At 51.9% G+C, this 18,199-nt stretch overlaps 1 protein-coding gene across 3 annotated transcripts in view; it reads right to left on the bottom strand.

Moving 5' to 3' along the window:
- The window catches only part of KSR1 (kinase suppressor of ras 1), a gene marked incomplete at its 5' end in the record, with an annotated part of 148,063 nt that overhangs the window by 61,495 nt on the left and 68,369 nt on the right, over positions 1–18,199 (bottom strand). For all 3 annotated transcript variants that reach the window (XM_082861348.1, XM_082861349.1, XM_082861350.1), the window contains one exon: positions 2,075–2,215. In XM_082861348.1, the coding sequence (XP_082717474.1) occupies positions 2,075–2,215 (141 nt within the window). The remainder of the gene's footprint in view (positions 1–2,074; positions 2,216–18,199) is intronic.

Below are 18,199 nucleotides of genomic sequence, written 5' to 3'. Positions count from 1 at the left end.
CGCCCAAGGTACCTCCAGCTCACAAAACAGTTTCCCTCAACCTTCACATGGACCAACGCTTTTCTGCCAGTATCTTTCTTTTTTTTTTTTAATTAATTAATTAATTTATTTTTGGCTGCGTTGGTCTTCGTTGCCACGAGTGGGCTTTCTCTAGTTGCGGCGAGCAGGGGCTACCCTTCCTTGTGGTGCATGGGCTCCTCACTGCAGTGGCTTCTCTTGTTGCGGAGCACAGGCTCTAGGTGCATAGGCTTCAGTAGTTGCGGCAAGTGGGCTCAGTAGTTGTGGCTCGCGGGCTTTAGAGCGCAGGCTCAGTAGTTGTGGCACATGGGCTTAGTTGCTCCGCGGCATGTGGGATCTTCCCGGACCAGGGCTTGAACCTGTGTCTCCTGCATTGGCAGGCGGATTCTTAACCACTGCACCACCAGGGAAGTCCCTCTGCCAGTTTCTTAAAAGCTGGCATATGCCACAAATATGAGGGCCACTGGGGCCGGGGCCAGGGCCGGGAGCATGTAAGGTGCTGAGAGCGCCCCTGTGGGTCCCCCCCATTCGTTCCCATCTTCTTCCACCCCCTTCCCCAAACCTTTTATGCTCGTGTCACCTCCTGTCCTGGAATCTCTCCTAGGGAAAATTCTTAAATACACAAATAGCTTCCTAAATAATATTAACCACCATGTTATATATAATAGTCAACAACTGGAATTAACCTCTGCCTAGTAAGCTACAGCACATACACTTCAACATTATGCATCCACTTAAAAAAAGGCTGGGGGTTACCAAGTGTGAAAATACGGGGAAAACAGGCTGGTTAGCAGGTCAAATGATAAGCGCAAAATATAAAATTGTTTATTCAGGATGCTTTAAACCAGTGTTGCCCTAGAGAAACATAATGCAAGCCACACGCTCAGATTTTAATTTTTAAGCAGCCACATTTTAAAAAGTAAATATCTATGAAGTTAATTTTAAGCACATTTTATTTAGCTTAATATATCTAAAAGTGTCATCTCACCAGATTAAAATTTTAAAGTTGTTAATATTTGTTTGCCTTTTTTCTGTATCAAGTCTTCATTCAGCACACCTTTGAATTTATATCTTTGAAATCATAACACATCTCAGTGTGGACTTGCCACATTCCAAGTCACAATATTAGCTACCTTACTAGACAGCACAGGTCTAACCCACTAGAGATTTTTTAAAGATTTAACTATTAGGGTAAAAAAAAAAAAAAAGACTAGCAGGAAAAATCAGAATCTTAATGATCACAGATTTTTCTCTGAGTAGTGGGAATACGTATGTGATTTTTTCCCCTCCCTTTTCTGTTTTCCAAAGTGTAAATGAATTCATATTACTTTTAAAACAATAGCAAGAGTCCATCTTTTTGATTTTAGAAGAGAAATAAAGGATTTAAAAGACCTGGCTGGGTGAATCACACCTGCCAAGCATTGATTTATTGATGCCCCGTGAGAGCTGTCCTGGACCCCTGACCCTCTCCATGCAAACTGGTTGATTAGTTAGTGGGTAGGTGGGTGGGTAGGTTGGATGGATGGCAAGAGAGAACAAAGGAAAGAAAATAATATATTACTGCAGTTACAGGAGAAAACTAAACTCAGACCCTTGCTTCCAAATTCCAAAGCTATCATTTACTAGCTGTATGCTTTTAAACAAGTTATTTGACCCTTCTGTGCTTTAATTTTCTCAAGTATAAAATGGCAATAATGATAGTAACTCCTTCACAGGGTTTTGTGAGAACGAAGTGAGATTCTCTGCACAGAGTGTTTAACACAGTGTCTGTTGCACAGCCGACGTTTCCAGAAATGTCGGCTGCTGTCCTCACGGCGAACCTGTGAGTGGTGTGGTCAGGCTGTCTGGCTCATAAAGCGATGGCGCCCAGGACACATAGTAGAGCCACATGTACCCTGAGTCCCTCCTGTTGCTGCCATCCCCCCACATCCCTTTCCTGAGTATAGGGCACTAGCCACAGTGGAGCTGGTCCTCGGGTTTGTGCGTGGTCCCTTTGCTTGACTACCCCCCCACGCCCCACCCCCAGAGCCCAATCCCCACAGCCCGGCCCACGCACCTGCACCACCTCCGGCCTCACGTTAAAGGTGTACAGCCAGTCGCTGAAGCGAGGGTAGCTGTTGAGCTCCGGGGTCCTCTCGCTGGGAGCCACGCTCAGCTTGCACTGCCGCTGCTTGCAGATGTACCGGACCAGCTTTGCCTGTGGGAAGTCCAGGAAAGAAAAGTGGGTTCATTCCGGGCACGTGTACATGGCAGCCCCGAGCATGACATGGGGAGCTCTGGCAAACACGGGCCGTGCGATAAGGACAGGGGCCTGCCAGGTGCCCCCTCTGCTGCCATTCAAACGGGGTGAAGCAGGAAATCCTAGAGAACCACCCATCACCCGTCACCCCACCCAAGGCTGGCTGGCACGGCCTCCCCCTTGGGACCACGCTCTTTGGAGAGTAACTGTCGAGACTGGGCAGAAGACAGAACCGGGTTAAATGGAAGAAGGGCTTCCTGCTTGCGGGAAGGGGAAGAGGGGCGCGTCAGTGATTGACGATGCGCAAGACACGGGGGTTTGGGGAAGATGAGTAACCTTCCATTTAGGCTGCTTCCAGCCTAGAATCAGATTGTCTGGGCTGGGATCCGAAGGCTCAGACACACCCTAGCCCTGTGACCTTGGACAAGCTACTTAACACCCCGCCCCCAGGAAAGTCTCAGTTTCCTTCTCCAGAAAATGGGGGTAATAATAGAACCTCCCTCTCTGGGGGGCAGAGAAGAAATGAAGCACTCAGTGTGTGCCTGGCACATAGCACACACACTGTGAGTGCTGGCCAGGCCTGTGGGCTGTGGCGTGGCTGGCAAAGGTCCCTGACTTGGGTCCACCAAGACCCAGTCCTGAAATGTATGCAAATTTCAGACATGTGAATCTGTGCATTTTCCAGGGAAGCGTGTCCACAGCTTTCAAAAGACTCTCAAAAGGCTAAAACTTCAAAAAACTAAGGGTAAATTAAAGTCAGACTAGCATTCTCTTTGACAAACGCTGGGCCCCGACCAACTGGGTGCTGACGGATGCAGAGGGGCGAGACCAGCAGCGCGGGCGCAGCGGGGGCTGATTGAGAAGGTGGAGTGGACTTGAACAGATGGAAATGAGCGCACAACACAAAGAGGACCAGGCTCGGCTGACACCCAGCGACCCAGGCGCCCGTGGAGAGCTTCCCCCAAAGACAGGCACCACCTTCAAAGTCTTGGACAAAGGAACCCTGCCACTGGAACCACTTCCCAAGACCTGCTGCCCCCTTCAGGGTTTTTGCCCTTGTTAATTCATTCCTTTTCCTTTCATCTGTAAATATCTCGGTATATTTTCTCTAAAGAGTAAGGAGTCTTTTTGTTAGCACAGCTGCAATGCTAAAAAATAATTACTGACATTTAATAATTTCAAATTTCAAATACTTAGAAAGCCTCCCAATTTCCAAACAGGAGCTCTCGACCATTTTTGGACCATGGAGCCCTTTGGCAGTCTGGGGAGGTCCCTGATCCCTTTCTAAGAATAATGCTTTTAAATCCATAAAACAGAACATTAGGTTTACAAATGAAATCAATTATATTTAAATATACTTATCAAAGTATTACTTTAAATTGTTATAGAGTACTATAATCTTCTCTATTAAAGCAATATCTCTATCAAACAATATCTAGCAACAGGTCTCATACCTTTGAAGTTGTGACAAGTACAAACTGCTTTTTCAGACAGCCCCACAACTGTCATGTGATATGAAAACAGCTGTGATTTCTACTGGTGACCGAGCCGCACATATTTGCTAAGATGGCCGTGCCTTGTTGCCTCCATCCAAATTGAACAACATACTACATTTCAGATGAGGTTAATGAAAAAAAAAGAAGGTACAATTCTTTTCCCCTCCAAATTCATGGACCCCCTGAATTCTATCCACAGACCCCAGTTAAAGAACCTTATGGCTAGAGGGATATGAGGTGTGAAATCAGATCCATCATGACAACAAAACCATTGTTTCTACATCAGTCTTTCTGAAGTTTCCCCCAGAAATGTATCTGGTCCCGGGCTCACAATCTGCTAGACTCAGGGGCACGGGCCCTCTCCTGCAGCCCTGAGCTCTGCTAAGTCCTGCTATCTAGAGAGCTCAGCGGCAAGTGGGGACAATGGCTAGAGAGGAAACACTGAGTCAGAACAAAAATAATTCCACTCATTGTACAGTTTTGATGTTTAGTGAAACCTAGACAAAGGCAAACCCAGTGGCATTCCTGCAGCACATGCCCTTCAGGTACCCAGAGCAGACACTGCTTATGGAACGCTCCCTGCTGAGGCTGGCAACTCCGGTTGCCACACAAGAAGTGTACTATGTGCTGTCCTGTTATGGAACCTAGGCCCCTGGGAGCATCTTCAGAGCATAAAGTTAACGAATGTGAAGACACAAGTGCTGCTTTCATTCTACAGGGCTGGGTAGAGGCACTCGTGTCCCACTCTGACCCATCTCTCCCAATTGTGACCAGAGGCCAATTCCAAGTTCAGGGCTTCAACTTTCTTTTCCAGGCTCATCTCCTCTCCACCCAACCTGGGTGCTACAGGGATTCCACAAATACCTTCTGTACTTCCCTACTCCCAGGCCTCTGCTCAAACTGTTTTGGCAGGAAATCGTTCCCTCCTCCAGCCGCAATGTCCTTGGCCTGGGCAAGACCTCCCAGGCTAATCAGAATCCCTCATCTCCCCTTCCGAGTGCACTGTCTACACCTCTCTGGTAGCGCCTATCACAGAGGAGTTCATGTTCGAGCTTCTGACTGGGTCTCCCCCAATAGATGTGAGCTCCCGGGGCAGTGGACACAGCACAGGCTTCAGAGTTGAACAGAATCTGGGTTCGAATCTAGCTTCTGCCATTTAACAGCTGTGTGACCTCGGGGAAGTGCATTAACATCTCTGAGTCTTGGTTCTGTCACCTGTACAACAGCAAGGATGATACCAGCTTGTAGTTGGTTGGGAGGATTGAATTATAGTATGGAAACCACCCCCAAAGACTAGGTTAGTCCCCCATTATTTTACATCAGGGCAGGGACCGTGCCCACCTCATTTGACTGTCCCCACACGCCTATTACTGCATCTGGCACGTAACATGTGCTCAAAGATGCCTGAGGAAGGAAGGAGGGAAGAAAACACAGGGGCCTTATCCCCACATTGAAAGGTTTCTCACAGCCAGGGCTTCCTTCCACTCCAAACTGCTCTCAAACCACAGTGCCAGATTGCTGACCAAAGACAAGGCGATAAATAAGTCAATTAACTGTGCAAAGTCGAAACCATTCTTTTCTGCGTGAACCAAAGAGCTCAGGCTGCTGGCGCTAATAGCAGCAGCAAAGAGGGCGGACCATCACCAGCCCGAGTGTTTCAAGGGCTGCACCCCTAGGAGCCAATTAATAACCCATCCATTCTGCTAAGACTTTGGCCATCACAGGTCAACATAGAGATCAGCCGACCTGGCCTTGACAACGAGCCAGTATCTGGGGGTTTTATCGCATTCAGCCCCGCCAACGTGTCCCGCCCTTTTCAGCCTCAAGGCCCGCAGCCCTTGGCCCTCTACCAGGAAGGCTCATCCCAATGACCTCTCAGCCTCCACAACTCAGCTTAGATATCCATTCCTCCAGGAAGACTTCACCAAGCCCTTCAGCCCTGTTCCTCATAGCCCCAGCCCTTCTCCTCCATCAGATCACTCAGCGCGGTTCTAATATCTTACTTGTCTGCTTCCTTCTTTAGACAGGAAACTCCCTGAAGCCAGGGGCCTGGTCTGTGTTCTTGATCACCTGATCACCACTAGATCCCCAGGGGCCAACACAGCACCTGGCGTGTGGTCTGCTACTGTAAAACCTTAGCTGAATGAATGGGCAAATGAACACACGATACATTCTCGGGCCCCAACAGGCACACATGTTATTAAAATGCCAGTGGAAAACAAATGCCATCAGGCAAGTAATGGCTCAGGAGCTCGAGAGTCTCAAAATCCAGGGGGCGTTCCCCCAAAGCGGAGCAAGCGGTTTCTTTTTTTAAAGGCTGTTAGAGATCCCCACTCGGCAGCCCAGAGGGGGCCCATAGGTAGGACCATGCAGAATTTAAAGGGATTCCTCCCTGCACGCAGTTGACAACCCATAAGCCTGGCCACCTGTGCGGGGACCAGGAAAGGGGATGAGTTGGGGTGCACTGCGACCCCGACACGGGACCGGTGTACTAGAGATCGTAAAGAAGAAACGACACCTGCGGATTTGGGTTCTGCTTAAGGAGGTGCCCGGCATGCAGCAGCTCCCACCTGAGCAAAACTCAAGCTGCTCTCACTTTTTAGAAAGTTGGTTGCAGTCGCAGAAACACCCAGGGCTACTTTCCCAGACAAGCCGTAGCAGGGCCTGCCGGCCCAGCACCAGGGGCCTCCGTGAGGGCTTTTCATGGGTAGCGTCATTTTCTCTTAACCACAAAACCGCAAGATATAAATTCTTCAGAAAGAAGAGCACCTGGGGGTTTCAGCGATGGGACCAGCAGCAAGTGGGAAAGAGTCATCAGCACCTTGGCCCCAGGCGAGGACCTGGGGTAGAACAAGTCTTCCTCCACCCCTGATACCCTTTTGCTTCATGGGTGTGCATCCCATCCCTGCCCTGACACTCAGCCTGATTTAAAGAAGGAGCAGAAGAGCATCATGTCAGCCTGCAAACAGTCGGTGGGTATCACCGAGACACGGTACACAGCAGGTGCTCACTGAGTGTCCAAGGCTGAAAGATCTAGGCTCTGGTCCCAGCTCTGACATTTATGGTCAAGGCTCTTGGGGAAATCCCCCCTTAGCTCAGCTTCAATCTCACTATAAAAAGGGTTAACATTTTATGGAAGTTGGGGTCCAAATATATATGAAAGTGCTGGGAACAACACTGACAAAATACAGGCCCAGAACATTACCCTTGGTTACACCAAGCACATCCAAGACTCAGTGTAGCTCTGAGGAAAAACTCCAGCTCTCGGGACAGAGGGACCTGGCCTCAAAGCCCCCCCCACCACTCCCTCAGCAGGTAAACACAGATTTAACCTGTCAGCCTCAGTTTCCCCACCTCTAAAATGGGGATGATCCCCTACCAAGGGCTATTGTGAAGACTTACATGAGAAAACATGGATGTAAAATGTTCAGAAAATGCCCAGCACAAGGAAACATGAGCTCAGTGGAAGCCTGGGTGGGTGGTGTCCTCACCCAGCTAAGTCTTCAGGTTCTCTTCCAACCTCCTTGGGTGACAGGGAGAACGCAGGTGAGGTCGTGCCCATTTCAGAGATGGGGCTAAAGAAGACCCAGATGCTGGCGACGGCCTTCAGGACAATGCTGGTGATATTCACAGAGCCGGGATGTTTATTTTCAGGTCTAAGGGCCAAGACCCCGCTCCCAGGTTGCCTCCAAGAAACCTGAGCACCCCTTCTCCTTGGAGCGCTCACACCTCCACCATTAGCACCAGATGACGTGGCTGGAGTGGAGCTGCGTCGACTCTGGGGATGCTGCCTGCCCAGACAAGCACCTGCACCCCAGCCCGGCACCCTGATCAACTTCAAATATCCTTTACCAGCCCTGGCTGCGCTGGCGTGACTCCCAAACAGGCCTCCCAAACGGAGGCTGCCCTGAGCATCCCTTCCACGGAGATGAGGCCAGTCAGACACCCCTGAAGAGCAGACACCAGTCAGATCTCCCGAAGTACATGCCACTGAAAGAGAAAAACTTCCCCGGGAAAAGGAAGCAGCTCCCAGCGCTGTAAGGGCGTCGGAACGTGAGAGGCCTTAGGCGACGGCTGTGTGCACGGAAAGATTTCTCACCCAGGGTTTTGCACCTTTGCAGAAAACACGTCTTTCCAGACAACTGGTTTTGCAAACAAAGTCAGCTGTACCCTAAAACACAGGGCCTGGGAGGGGGAGGTCCTTCTATGGGTGATCTGTGATCCAGGCTATAGAAGCGACCAGATGCCAAGACGGTTGTCACCCTAACCCCGCTGGCTGCTGCAGGACCCTGAGCAGATCACTGCCTTCTCAGGGCTCCAGGACTTCCCATCTCAAGCGAGGCAGGCGGGTCAGAGGTGACAGATGGTGAAATATAAATGGGCAATGAATCCCAGGCACAGGCGGAGACGGACACCAGACTCCCAGGTACAGCAGTGGGCTCTCTCAATTATGGAAATCACGTCAACACTTCATTATCAACCCTGGTAGTGATGATAATCTCTTCTATTTAGGTAATACCTTATCCCCTTCTCTCCCTGGATTCTCAATGAAAGTTCCAGGAGGTAAGCACTGCAGTACAAGAGTGGTGTCCCAACCTCCACACAACCCCAAAGCTCCTAAGCATATCATTTTCCCCACAAAATAGTTCTGTATAACCAAAAAAGTCACAGATCTTTCCAGACTCTTGATGGGAGAAAAGAACCCTGTCGAGATGTGGGTGCTGGGCAACCGGCCTGGCTCACTCACTGGCTGACGGACACCCGCCCCCCCAGCCTACAAACAGCGGCAGGCAATTCTGAGTCCAGCCCCAGCACGATAACAAGTGCAGCTTGTCACTCAGGGTCACTCACCAATAGTTAAACCACACGTGCTAATGAACCCATGAGACTTAAAGGTGTATTTTATTATTCTCATCTTACAGGTGAGGAAACCGAGGCTCTGAGAACTCTGTAACTGGTCTGAATCATGAAGGGACTCAGACCTCGACCCAACGCCCTGTTTCTATATTCCACACCATCTCCCCAAATAACGACTCCCTGGCCCCGTTGCTCATCTAAGCTGACCTGACCGGCACGAGCAGGATGGCAGTGGGCAGGGTCTGCCTCTCCTGTGGCCCCAAGCCCCAGATCCAGCCACGTCCCGACTGTTCCAGGCGATGAGTCCTCTGAATGAAAGTCACAGACTGCCCTACACTCTCCAAAGGTATTCAGCCATCATGGGCCACCACCTCCGGTCCTGTTGTGCAAGTATCCACCCTTTGGGCTACACCCAATCCCTGGCTCCAAACCAGCTCTGAATTCATTAAGACTAGCCACCACCCTGACCGCTATCAGGGGCTGCCCCTTTCGAGGAGACCCTGGCATGCTTTGCAGAACGAGGAGATGCACCTGGATGGGCCTCCACACGTCCACCCTCTTCCCCTCGGCTCACTCAGCCCTCCAGGCAGCAGGCACAGTTTCTGGGCCAGCTTCCAGCTCACCTACACCTATGGGACCCTGATCCCTTTTCCAGGTGGGCCACACTATATATTCTTTTTTTTTTTTTTTTTTTTTTTTTTTTTGCGGTACGCGGGCCTCTCACTGTTGTGACCTCTCCCGTTGTGGAGCACAGGCTCCGGACGCGCAGGCTCAGCGGCCATGGCTCACGGGCCCAGCCGCTCCGCGGCATGTGGGATCCTCCCGGACCGGGGCATGAACCCACGTCCCCTGCATCGGCAGGCGGACTCTCAACCACTGCGCCAACAGGGAAGCCCCACACTATATATTCTTAAGAGGACGTCCACAGCAGTCCTTGCTAGGGCCAGGTCCCTGTCTAACCCATCCCAAACTTCAGGAAGTCGCCAAAGCTCTTGGGACTTACTCCAGCCTTCCCTGTACGGTCCCTGAAGCTGCTGCTCCTTCCCTGGCACCGGCCAGCTCTGCCCAGGCCTCGGGCTGTTCCCCTTACTTCTCTTACCTCCTCCTCAAAGCTGCAGTGAGCTTCTGGGGACCTCCTGCCAAGCCAGCCAGCTAAGCAGTCTGGTCTGGCTGCCACGGCCAACGTGTTGCAAAATGATTTGTGAGGCTGTAAGGAGGCCTCTGGAGGTCATGACGCAGCTCATGGCTCCCCGCACAGGCCAGGCCAGGCACTCAGCTCCAAGAGTGTCAGCGGCAGCCCTCGGCCCTGGCACCGCCGAGCCTCGCAGAGGTCTCGAGGGTACCCAGTGGGGCTGCCATTAGTGGGCAAGGGGCAGAGCGAGCGAGCATGCCAGGGGAAGTGGGGCGAGCAGAGGAGAAAGTGACCTCAATTCCCAAGCCGGGTATTTCGCAACCCGCCATCCTTCACGCCCTCTGTCCCGCACCCACGCCCTCCCAGGGAAGCCGCCACACGCGTGCATCTGTGCAGAGACAATCTCCCCGCCCAGCAACCCTGCCCTGACGTTAAAACTCAGAGTCGGGGGACTTCAGACACAAACAAACAGGTCCGCCCCAGACCACAAGTGGAGCCACTCCCACGGAGGCCAGGGCGAGACGGCCACAGCTGGGAACTCGGGGCCTCCCGCCCCCTTCGTCGGCTCCACTGGGGCTGCAGACTCTGGAGCCTGACAACCAGCTGCAGATGCGAGCTTCAAACCCAGGCTGAGACAAAACAGGATCAGACGTTGGCCTCACTGGTGGGTGTCAGTACCAGGGGCCGGCACAGCAGTGGGTGCGGGAGACCCTGCCCAGAGGCACTGACGAGTCTGTTGATTTCCTCTGTGCAGTTAGCATCCCCATTAGATCGCATCCCCTGTTCTCATTGCTCTGGGGCTAACTATGGGTAGGCAGGAAAGGAGGGACTGATGTGGTCTAGAAACACTCAACAGGCTTCTGGGGAAACATGGAGCTTGAGCCCGGCCAGGGTGGACAGCCAAGGACCCGAGTTTCCTCAGCAACACCTGCCACCCCGTCTCATGCTCCACTGAGGTCTTGAGACTCAGCGGGAAAAGTTTTCAAGAGGAAGGCATTCCCCTGACCTAAATATCCTAAGACAGCTCCCACCTGAGAAGCCAAGGGTGGGCCAAATGAATGTGCTCTTCAGAAAGCAACCTTGGCTTTCAAAAGTCAGTAAAGGAACCGTCTCAGGGCTGCCTTTGCAGGTTGGTTCCTGCCTCAGTTCAACCCTATGAGCCCCCAGTACCCACACGGGTTTTTTAGAACTAGCGGTCCTTAGGGGCCGTGGGGACAAACTGGACTAAATCACTAGAAAGCCAGACACCCGCTCTAAACCCTTAACCGCCCTGGGCCTGAAGCGATGGCACGAGGGAAGGAAGGAGAGCCTCTGCGTCATCCACGCATTCAACAAGTCCTTGGGAAAGCTGTTCCCGTCGCCTGGCAACGAGAGGCGCTGTGACGTGGCCATAAGCAACCTAGTGCCTAAGCTTGAGGAACTCACACGAGTGGGGGTGACAGATGTGTCCACAGAGAGATCTGACCGGACCGAGGGAGGTAACGAAGGGGAGCAAGCATGCCCACCCTCTGAGCTTCCCTGATGGTCCCAACGCTCGGTGTGTCTGCTGGGAAACCGGGGGACAGCAGATGTCAGGAGCCACAGGGGTGGTGTCCCCACAAGCTAGACCCTTAATCGACACAGCCTTTGTCCCAGTTCAAACACTCCACGTGCCTGTCTGAAGTTGAGCAGCCCACAGAGCATGGCTTCGCTCTCAACCGCTCAATTATAAGACGTAATCCTGGAGGATTCCTGACACCGCACACCGTAGGGGGCCTGGGTGTGAATTATCAAGCAGGGGCCTGGAGAAAAGGCAGAGGCTGCACCTAAAGACAAAGGTAGGCTTCTGCCCATGGGCCTACTCCCTTACCCACCCTGAAGACCTGGCGCCTGGAAGCCACTAGGAGGGAGGGATGCGGGAAGGTGAGACACTTCAAACTCTGATCTGAAAGCACCTGCTATGAGTAGGAGGTCGTGCCATATACTGGGCAGATAGGCCTTCTTTTCCAGGAACATGACTGTTTGCCTAGCAACTGAGACCATCACGGAAAAGGATAGAGGACTACGCAGGGGGTAAGGGGCAAGGACAGGTGAGCTCCTCGAATACCAGGGGTGGACTAAGGTGATGGCGAACTCCCCTGGCATGATGGGTGCTGCGTTAGGTGCTGCTCATTACCCAGCTGATATCCATGCCCACTCTGTTTGGGGCAGCACTGTACCCGGTGATGAACTGGTCTGAGTCAGCGGTTCTCAACCCTCACTTTACGTCCATGTAATCGACCTAGGATGGGGTCCCAGCACGGCTCTTGGGATGATCTGGGCCCCACTTCCAGCTTCCTTTGAAATTAGCTATGTATGACAGTTCTGGTCAATGAGACACGAGGGCGTGTCTGCTGGAAATGCTGCGGAAGTGTTTGCTTTCCTCACAAGTGGGACGGTCTCCGGGGCTTCCCATAGCCCCGCTTCCTGCTTTGAAGATTAGAATTGCCAAGAGTTATCCAGAGAACCACACAGACACCACTGTTCAGCTGATAAACACATGAGCCACCTTACTCCAAACTTCTCATAGTAGGAGAGACATAAGGGCCTGTTTGTGGAAGTCACATCTTCTGTTACTTGCCACCGAAAGCAGTCCTTCCTGCTAACGTTTATTAAGGCTGCACTGTCTCAAACCTCCTTCTAAACCTTCTAAGGCTTCCTGTCTGCTTCCAGAAAATCTACAAAAAGAAAAAGAAGGTATCTCGCCATTCTTCTTGGGACCATGTGCCATCCAAAAGCATTCCTTCTAAAGTCTTTCCAGGGCTTCCCTGGTGGTGCAGTGGTTAAGAATCCGCTTGCCAACTCAGGGGACACGGGTTCGAGCCCTGCTCCGGGAAGATCCCACATGCCGTGGAGCAACTAAGCCTGTGTGCCACAACCACTGAGCCTGCGCTCTAGAGCCTGCAAGCCACAACTACTGAAGCCCGCGTGCCACAACTACTGAAGCCCGCGCACCTAGAGCCCGTGCTCTGCAACAAGAGAAGCCACCCAGTGAGAAGCCCACACACCGCAAAGAAGAGCAGCCCCCACTTGCCGCAACTAGAGAAAAGCCCGCACGCAGCAACGAAGACCTAACGCAGCCAAAAATAAAAATAAATTAAAAAATTTATAAAATGACAAAAAAAAAGTCTTTCCAAATTTTAAAGAGCAGCTACATTTTTATGAAGTCCAATTTATCAATTTTTTTTCTTTTTTGGTTTGTACTTTTTACTTCCTAGCTAAAAAATCCTTGCCAAGCCCACTTTCACAAAGATGTTCTTCTATGTTCTAGAAGTTTTATCCCTTCTTTTTTTTGGTTTAGGCCTATGAACGACTTTGAGGTAATTTTTGTATTCCAGGACCATTTTCACCACAACTGTCTACCGGTGTTTTTAATTGGATATTCCTATGTGCGAGGCACTGTGCCATGCACCTCATGGGTCCTGTCTCATCTAATAGCCACATTAATCCTCTGTTACTATTAACCTCATTTTACAAATGAGAAAACTGAGGCTTAGACAGTTACATTGAAAAAGGAACCTAGTGTACTATACCCCCAGATGTGATACCTTATAGTACCTTCACATTCATTACACAGGACCCGAAGTAACGATGGACAGTTAACCTGACGGGAGAGGCAGAGAGATGAGGAATCCTTGTTCTAGTCACCTGTCTGATGTAGTGGATGCTGAGTGCCTGGGAATACAACCCCCAGATGCACCCCCTGCCCCTAGAAGATACAAGACGATGCAGATTCCAGGGGTGCACACAGTGGGGGTGGGGTGAAGCAGGATGTGCAGCGTCTTGCATTTGTGGAGAAAAAGAATGGCTGGAGGAGCCCTGCTCCTGGCAGGGCGTGGTGAGAGCTGTTCCTCCCCGTTTGACAGGCACAGGATCACTTGAGGCCAGGAGGCAAGTGCAGACCACCACAGTGGATTAAAGATGGCCAAGAAGTTCCTGTTCCTCCCCTCTAAGATCTGTGTCCCCTCCCCTTGAATCTGGGCAGGACTGTGGTGCTTTGACGGACAGAACAGAGGACGGGTCTCCTGCAGCCCTGACCACTCTGATGGAGAGACCCTGTGGAGAGGCTGGAGAGGCCCCAAGCCCGCATGGAGAGGGAGGGTGTGCCGACGGAGCCCAGCCAACCTCACCAAGGTCCGGGTGTGCGGGCGGGGCTTCCTCAGGCCCTCCAGACCAGGACAGCCACTGGGTGCTGCCACAGAAGTTTGTGGGATCCCAAGGGGACTGGGTCTGTGGGGCGGGGCAGCATCAAAGAGGAAATAATCCTCGAGATGAGTTCAACAGGTCGGGGTGGAGCATGGGGTGTGGCACACGGACAGAGGGTAAGGGGCAGGAATGGCACCCAGGTGGGGGACATAGCATGAGCAAGGGCCAGAGTCACAAGAGAACCTTGTAAAGAAACGGATCTGGGCTTCCCTGGTGGCGCAGTGGTTGAGAGTCCGTCTGCCGATGCAGGGGACGCGGGTTCATGACCCGGTCTGGGAGGATCCCGCATGCCGTGGAGCGGCTGGGCCCGTGAGCCATGGCCGCTGAGCCTGCGCGTCCGGAGCCTGTGCTCCACAGCGGGAGAGGCCGCAACAGTGAGAGGCCTGCGTACCGGGAAAAAAAAAAAAACAAAAAACAAAACGGATCTATATAGCAAGTAGCTAGAGACTGGAGGGGACGGGGAAGGGTGGGAGGGCAAAGTCAACCAGGGGGCAGGGCCAGCTCATGCATGTCCCAGAAGATTCTGGAAGGTCCTGGAAGGCCACACTAAGGCATCTGCAATCAATCTTGCAGGCGTGGGGAGGAATGCAAAGGAAGAAATGTAGTCAGATTTGGATTTTTGAATGATCATTCTGGAAACCATGTAGAGGACAGATTGAAGTGGGTGTGGAGAAACCAGAGACAGGAAAGTCAATTAAGGAGCCAATGCAATTCAGCAAATGAGAACAAAAGGTAATTTAGTCAGTGGCAGTGTGGGTGGAAAGGAAGGAGCAGATTCTAGAGATGTTTTATTAGCATTTTTACTATAAAGACAAGACTTCCCTGCTGGCTTGTCTGGGGAATTTCTGGCATACCAGCACCCTGGAATGCAGGAAGCCGGAGAGCTGAGTTTCTCCAGCAAATGAGTCAACGTGTGTTTAACTTAGTAGAACTCGGTGCTTCATGGGGGAGGGGCCAGCTACCTGTCAGAAGCCTTCGGGCCGAAGGTCCGACTTGGAAAAGGCACCTCAGCCCAGGTGTCTCCCGGCTTGAGCTCTGCCCCTTCCCCACTTCCCAGGCAGAGGGGTGCCCTGCACCTGTCAGGAGCAAAAGTCACTGCTCCAGCTGCTCCAGCTCCAGCTCCTCCCAAAGCCCCCAGAAGGGGGTCAGATAGAAAGAGGCAGCGCTTGCCAGAGCGGCCAGGCCCTGGAGGAGCTTGTCCAGCCAGCCCCCTCCGGCCCGCATGCAGAGCAGGAAGCTGCCACCCCTTAAAGGAGAGCAGGCCCAGATGTTCCTGCAAGAGAAAGAGCGAGTTCTCCCCTATCTTCCTGGGAAAGATCATGGGGATGGAGAGTCAGATAGACTGAAGTTCAAATCTCACCCCCACCAGCTACCAGCTAAGGGACTGTGGGCCATTGACAATATCTCTGAGCCTTTATTTCCTCTATTGTAAATGAGGGGGAAGATTGGCCTCCAAAGATCACTGTCAAGACAAAACGATAAGACATACTCAGCAGCTGGCCTGCCGCAGGCACCCAGCCAATATCTGTTCCCATCTCCTTTCTCTGGGGCCTTAATCGTGGGTAAGGCCGTGGCTTTGACGGCTGACAGGGAGCCCGGGACAGGGGGTTGGGGGAGACCTCAAAAAGCGAGTGTCCAAAGGCAGGGGTCGATTACTGATGTGTCTGCAGGCTTCCCACGGAACAGGGCTAAGAACCGACTGTAGAAACCAACAGCTCTGAACGAGAGGGCGGGTCAGCACTACCCCCGCTTTTACAATCCATTCCGTACTATCAAGGCCTGAGCAACACCTCGACACTGAATTACCAAGCTGAGTTTCAGGTGAGACCAGGATGCCCCACCAGTGACATGACTGCCCGTTCTAGCTTGAAGGGCACCAATGAGATGACCTGGTAGCTTATGGGTACTTGTGCGGATGCCTCGCACCTGGTCACGGCACGTCACAGTTTACAGACATCATCCCATCCGACCCTCCCCACAGACCCATGAGGACCATCCTCATCTCCATTTACAGAGATGAGAAACCAAGGCTCAGGGGTGAAGTGACATGCCTCAGGCCACAGGATGTTTACTGTAAGGCACCAGCTTCACACCCAGGCTTTTCCAGTCCAACTGTCAGTGCTCTCACCCCTCCCCCAGCCCCCCAGAGGGGACAAAATTGTTTTAAGTTAATAGATTAAAACCAAGCACTCCTGAAACACTGCGTCCCACTGGGGCCACTCCTAGCTGGGACCCCGCAGATGCCTCTCAGGAAAGGAAGGCTGGGAGGCGCTTGGCGAGGGCATTCACGCCTCTTTGCACCAGGGACCTGCCAAGGCCACTCGACTACCCACAGCCTTCTCTGTTATAAAATCTTCCCAGCACTCTTCTTAAGAGACCATTTCATCTGGGCAGAGGAAGATAAGGAAATGTGGGGTTTAGATGACATAAGAAAGAAATCAGACCTGGAACTGCAGTGGGGAATGGAATGGAATGGAATTCCATGGAATGGAATTGCAGTGGGGTTGAGGTGACGGCAGCTCTGGGACTACCCTCTCCAGCACACAAAGGCCCAAAGATACAGGATCTCTGCCCCTAAGCCCAGTGCAGGCCTCTCAGCTGTAACTGGGCTGACATCACCCACACTACCATTGGTGGAGAGTGAGAAAGGGCTCAGATAGCCGAACGTCACTGTTGAGCTATCCCAGGAATGCCGGCCAGAGGCGGTAGGGAGAGGGATGGTCAGACCTGGGTTCAAATCCCAGGTCTATTGCTGTCCAGTTGCCTTAAGTTACTCAGCCGTTCTCTGCTTTAGTTTCCTTATCTGTAAAATGGGGGAATAACAGTACTACCTTCATGGGTGGGAGATGTGAAGTGCTTAGCACGAGGCCTGGTAGATTGTTAATACTCGTGGTCAGCCATTTTTATCACAAAATGTATCTTGTTATCTTTGAAAGCAGTTAAATTCTGACTTGTTGATTCCTTTAAGATTCTTGCTCCTGTTTCCGAGTGAGTCCATTTACATGGCAAATCCCAAGCTACACTCATGTGTTCCCCAAAAAGGGGCAAATGCAGACAAGGTCAGGTGAGGCTGGAACACGCTCACCCCAGGGGCTGGGCCGGTAACACTCAAGCGGGCCCGTGTGACAGGAACCCCAGTGAGCAGACTAAGCAGCAGAGTGAAGCAAACCCGGACAACTATTAAGATGCAACCTGCGGAAGCAAGCCCGGGAGGACCCGGAAGGGGCAGGCATGGCAGCCGCCAGGCGTGGCACACGGGCTGTCACGGGAGCTGTCCTCCAGGCCAGGGGCAGGGGTGACACAGATCAAAGACACACACACATGCATACCTGCCACCCTGGACGAGCTATGGCTGAACAAAGAGGGGCCCCGTTCCAAAATAAACAGAGCAGGTGGGCTGCCAACCGCCCAAGAAATCGACTGACCACAACTTATTGAAGAAATCAGATAATAATAGCTGACACTGACGAAGTGTTTGTCACGTGCCAGGGATGGCTTTAAGTGCTTTAAACATACATTAAGCCACTTAATCCTCATAAAAAAATCGGTGAGATATAGGATGGATGAACAACAAGGTCCTACTGTAGAGCACAGGGAACTATATTCAATATCCTGTGATAAACCAGAATGGAAAAGAATATGAAAAAGAGTATATATACGTGTGTAACTGAATCAGTTTGCTGTACGGCAGACGTTAACACAACATTGTATATCAACTATACTTCAATACATTAACAACAACAAATAACTGATGAGAGAGGCCCTAACACTGTCCCCATCTTACAGGCAGGTAAACTGAGGACAAGGAGAAGTCCCAGGTCACAGAGTTAGGAAGTGGCAGAGCGAGGATTTGAACCCAGGTACTTCAACTGCTGAGTCCACACTCTGCCCCCTGGCTACGTTACCTCCACGAGTGACTGAGGTGTTTGGGGCACCTACTGTGAGCCAGGCCAATGCTGGCCATCCTGGTAGGAGGATTCTCATTTACACAAGGACCCAGATGCTCAGGGAGCCAACCCAAGGTCACTGAGCTGGTCATGCCAGAGCCAACTTAAACCCAGGAGCGGGGCCCGATGCCCCACGCTGGGCTTGACTTTACAGTAGAACACCCCAGCCCAAACCCACAGTTCAGACAAGGACCCTTCCCACTGCGCAGAGAGACACCTCACTGACACAGTGCACACAAACCCAGGCGAGGCTCTGCCACCTGGCCAGCGGGCCTGGGGAACCAGC

The sequence above is a fragment of the Leucopleurus acutus genome (genome assembly GCF_964270905.1).
Source record: "Leucopleurus acutus genome assembly, chromosome: 19".
Lineage (NCBI taxonomy): Eukaryota > Metazoa > Chordata > Mammalia > Artiodactyla > Delphinidae > Leucopleurus > Leucopleurus acutus.
The sequence above is the reverse complement of the archived record's forward strand: the minus strand, read 5'-3'. Positions and strand labels throughout refer to the sequence as shown.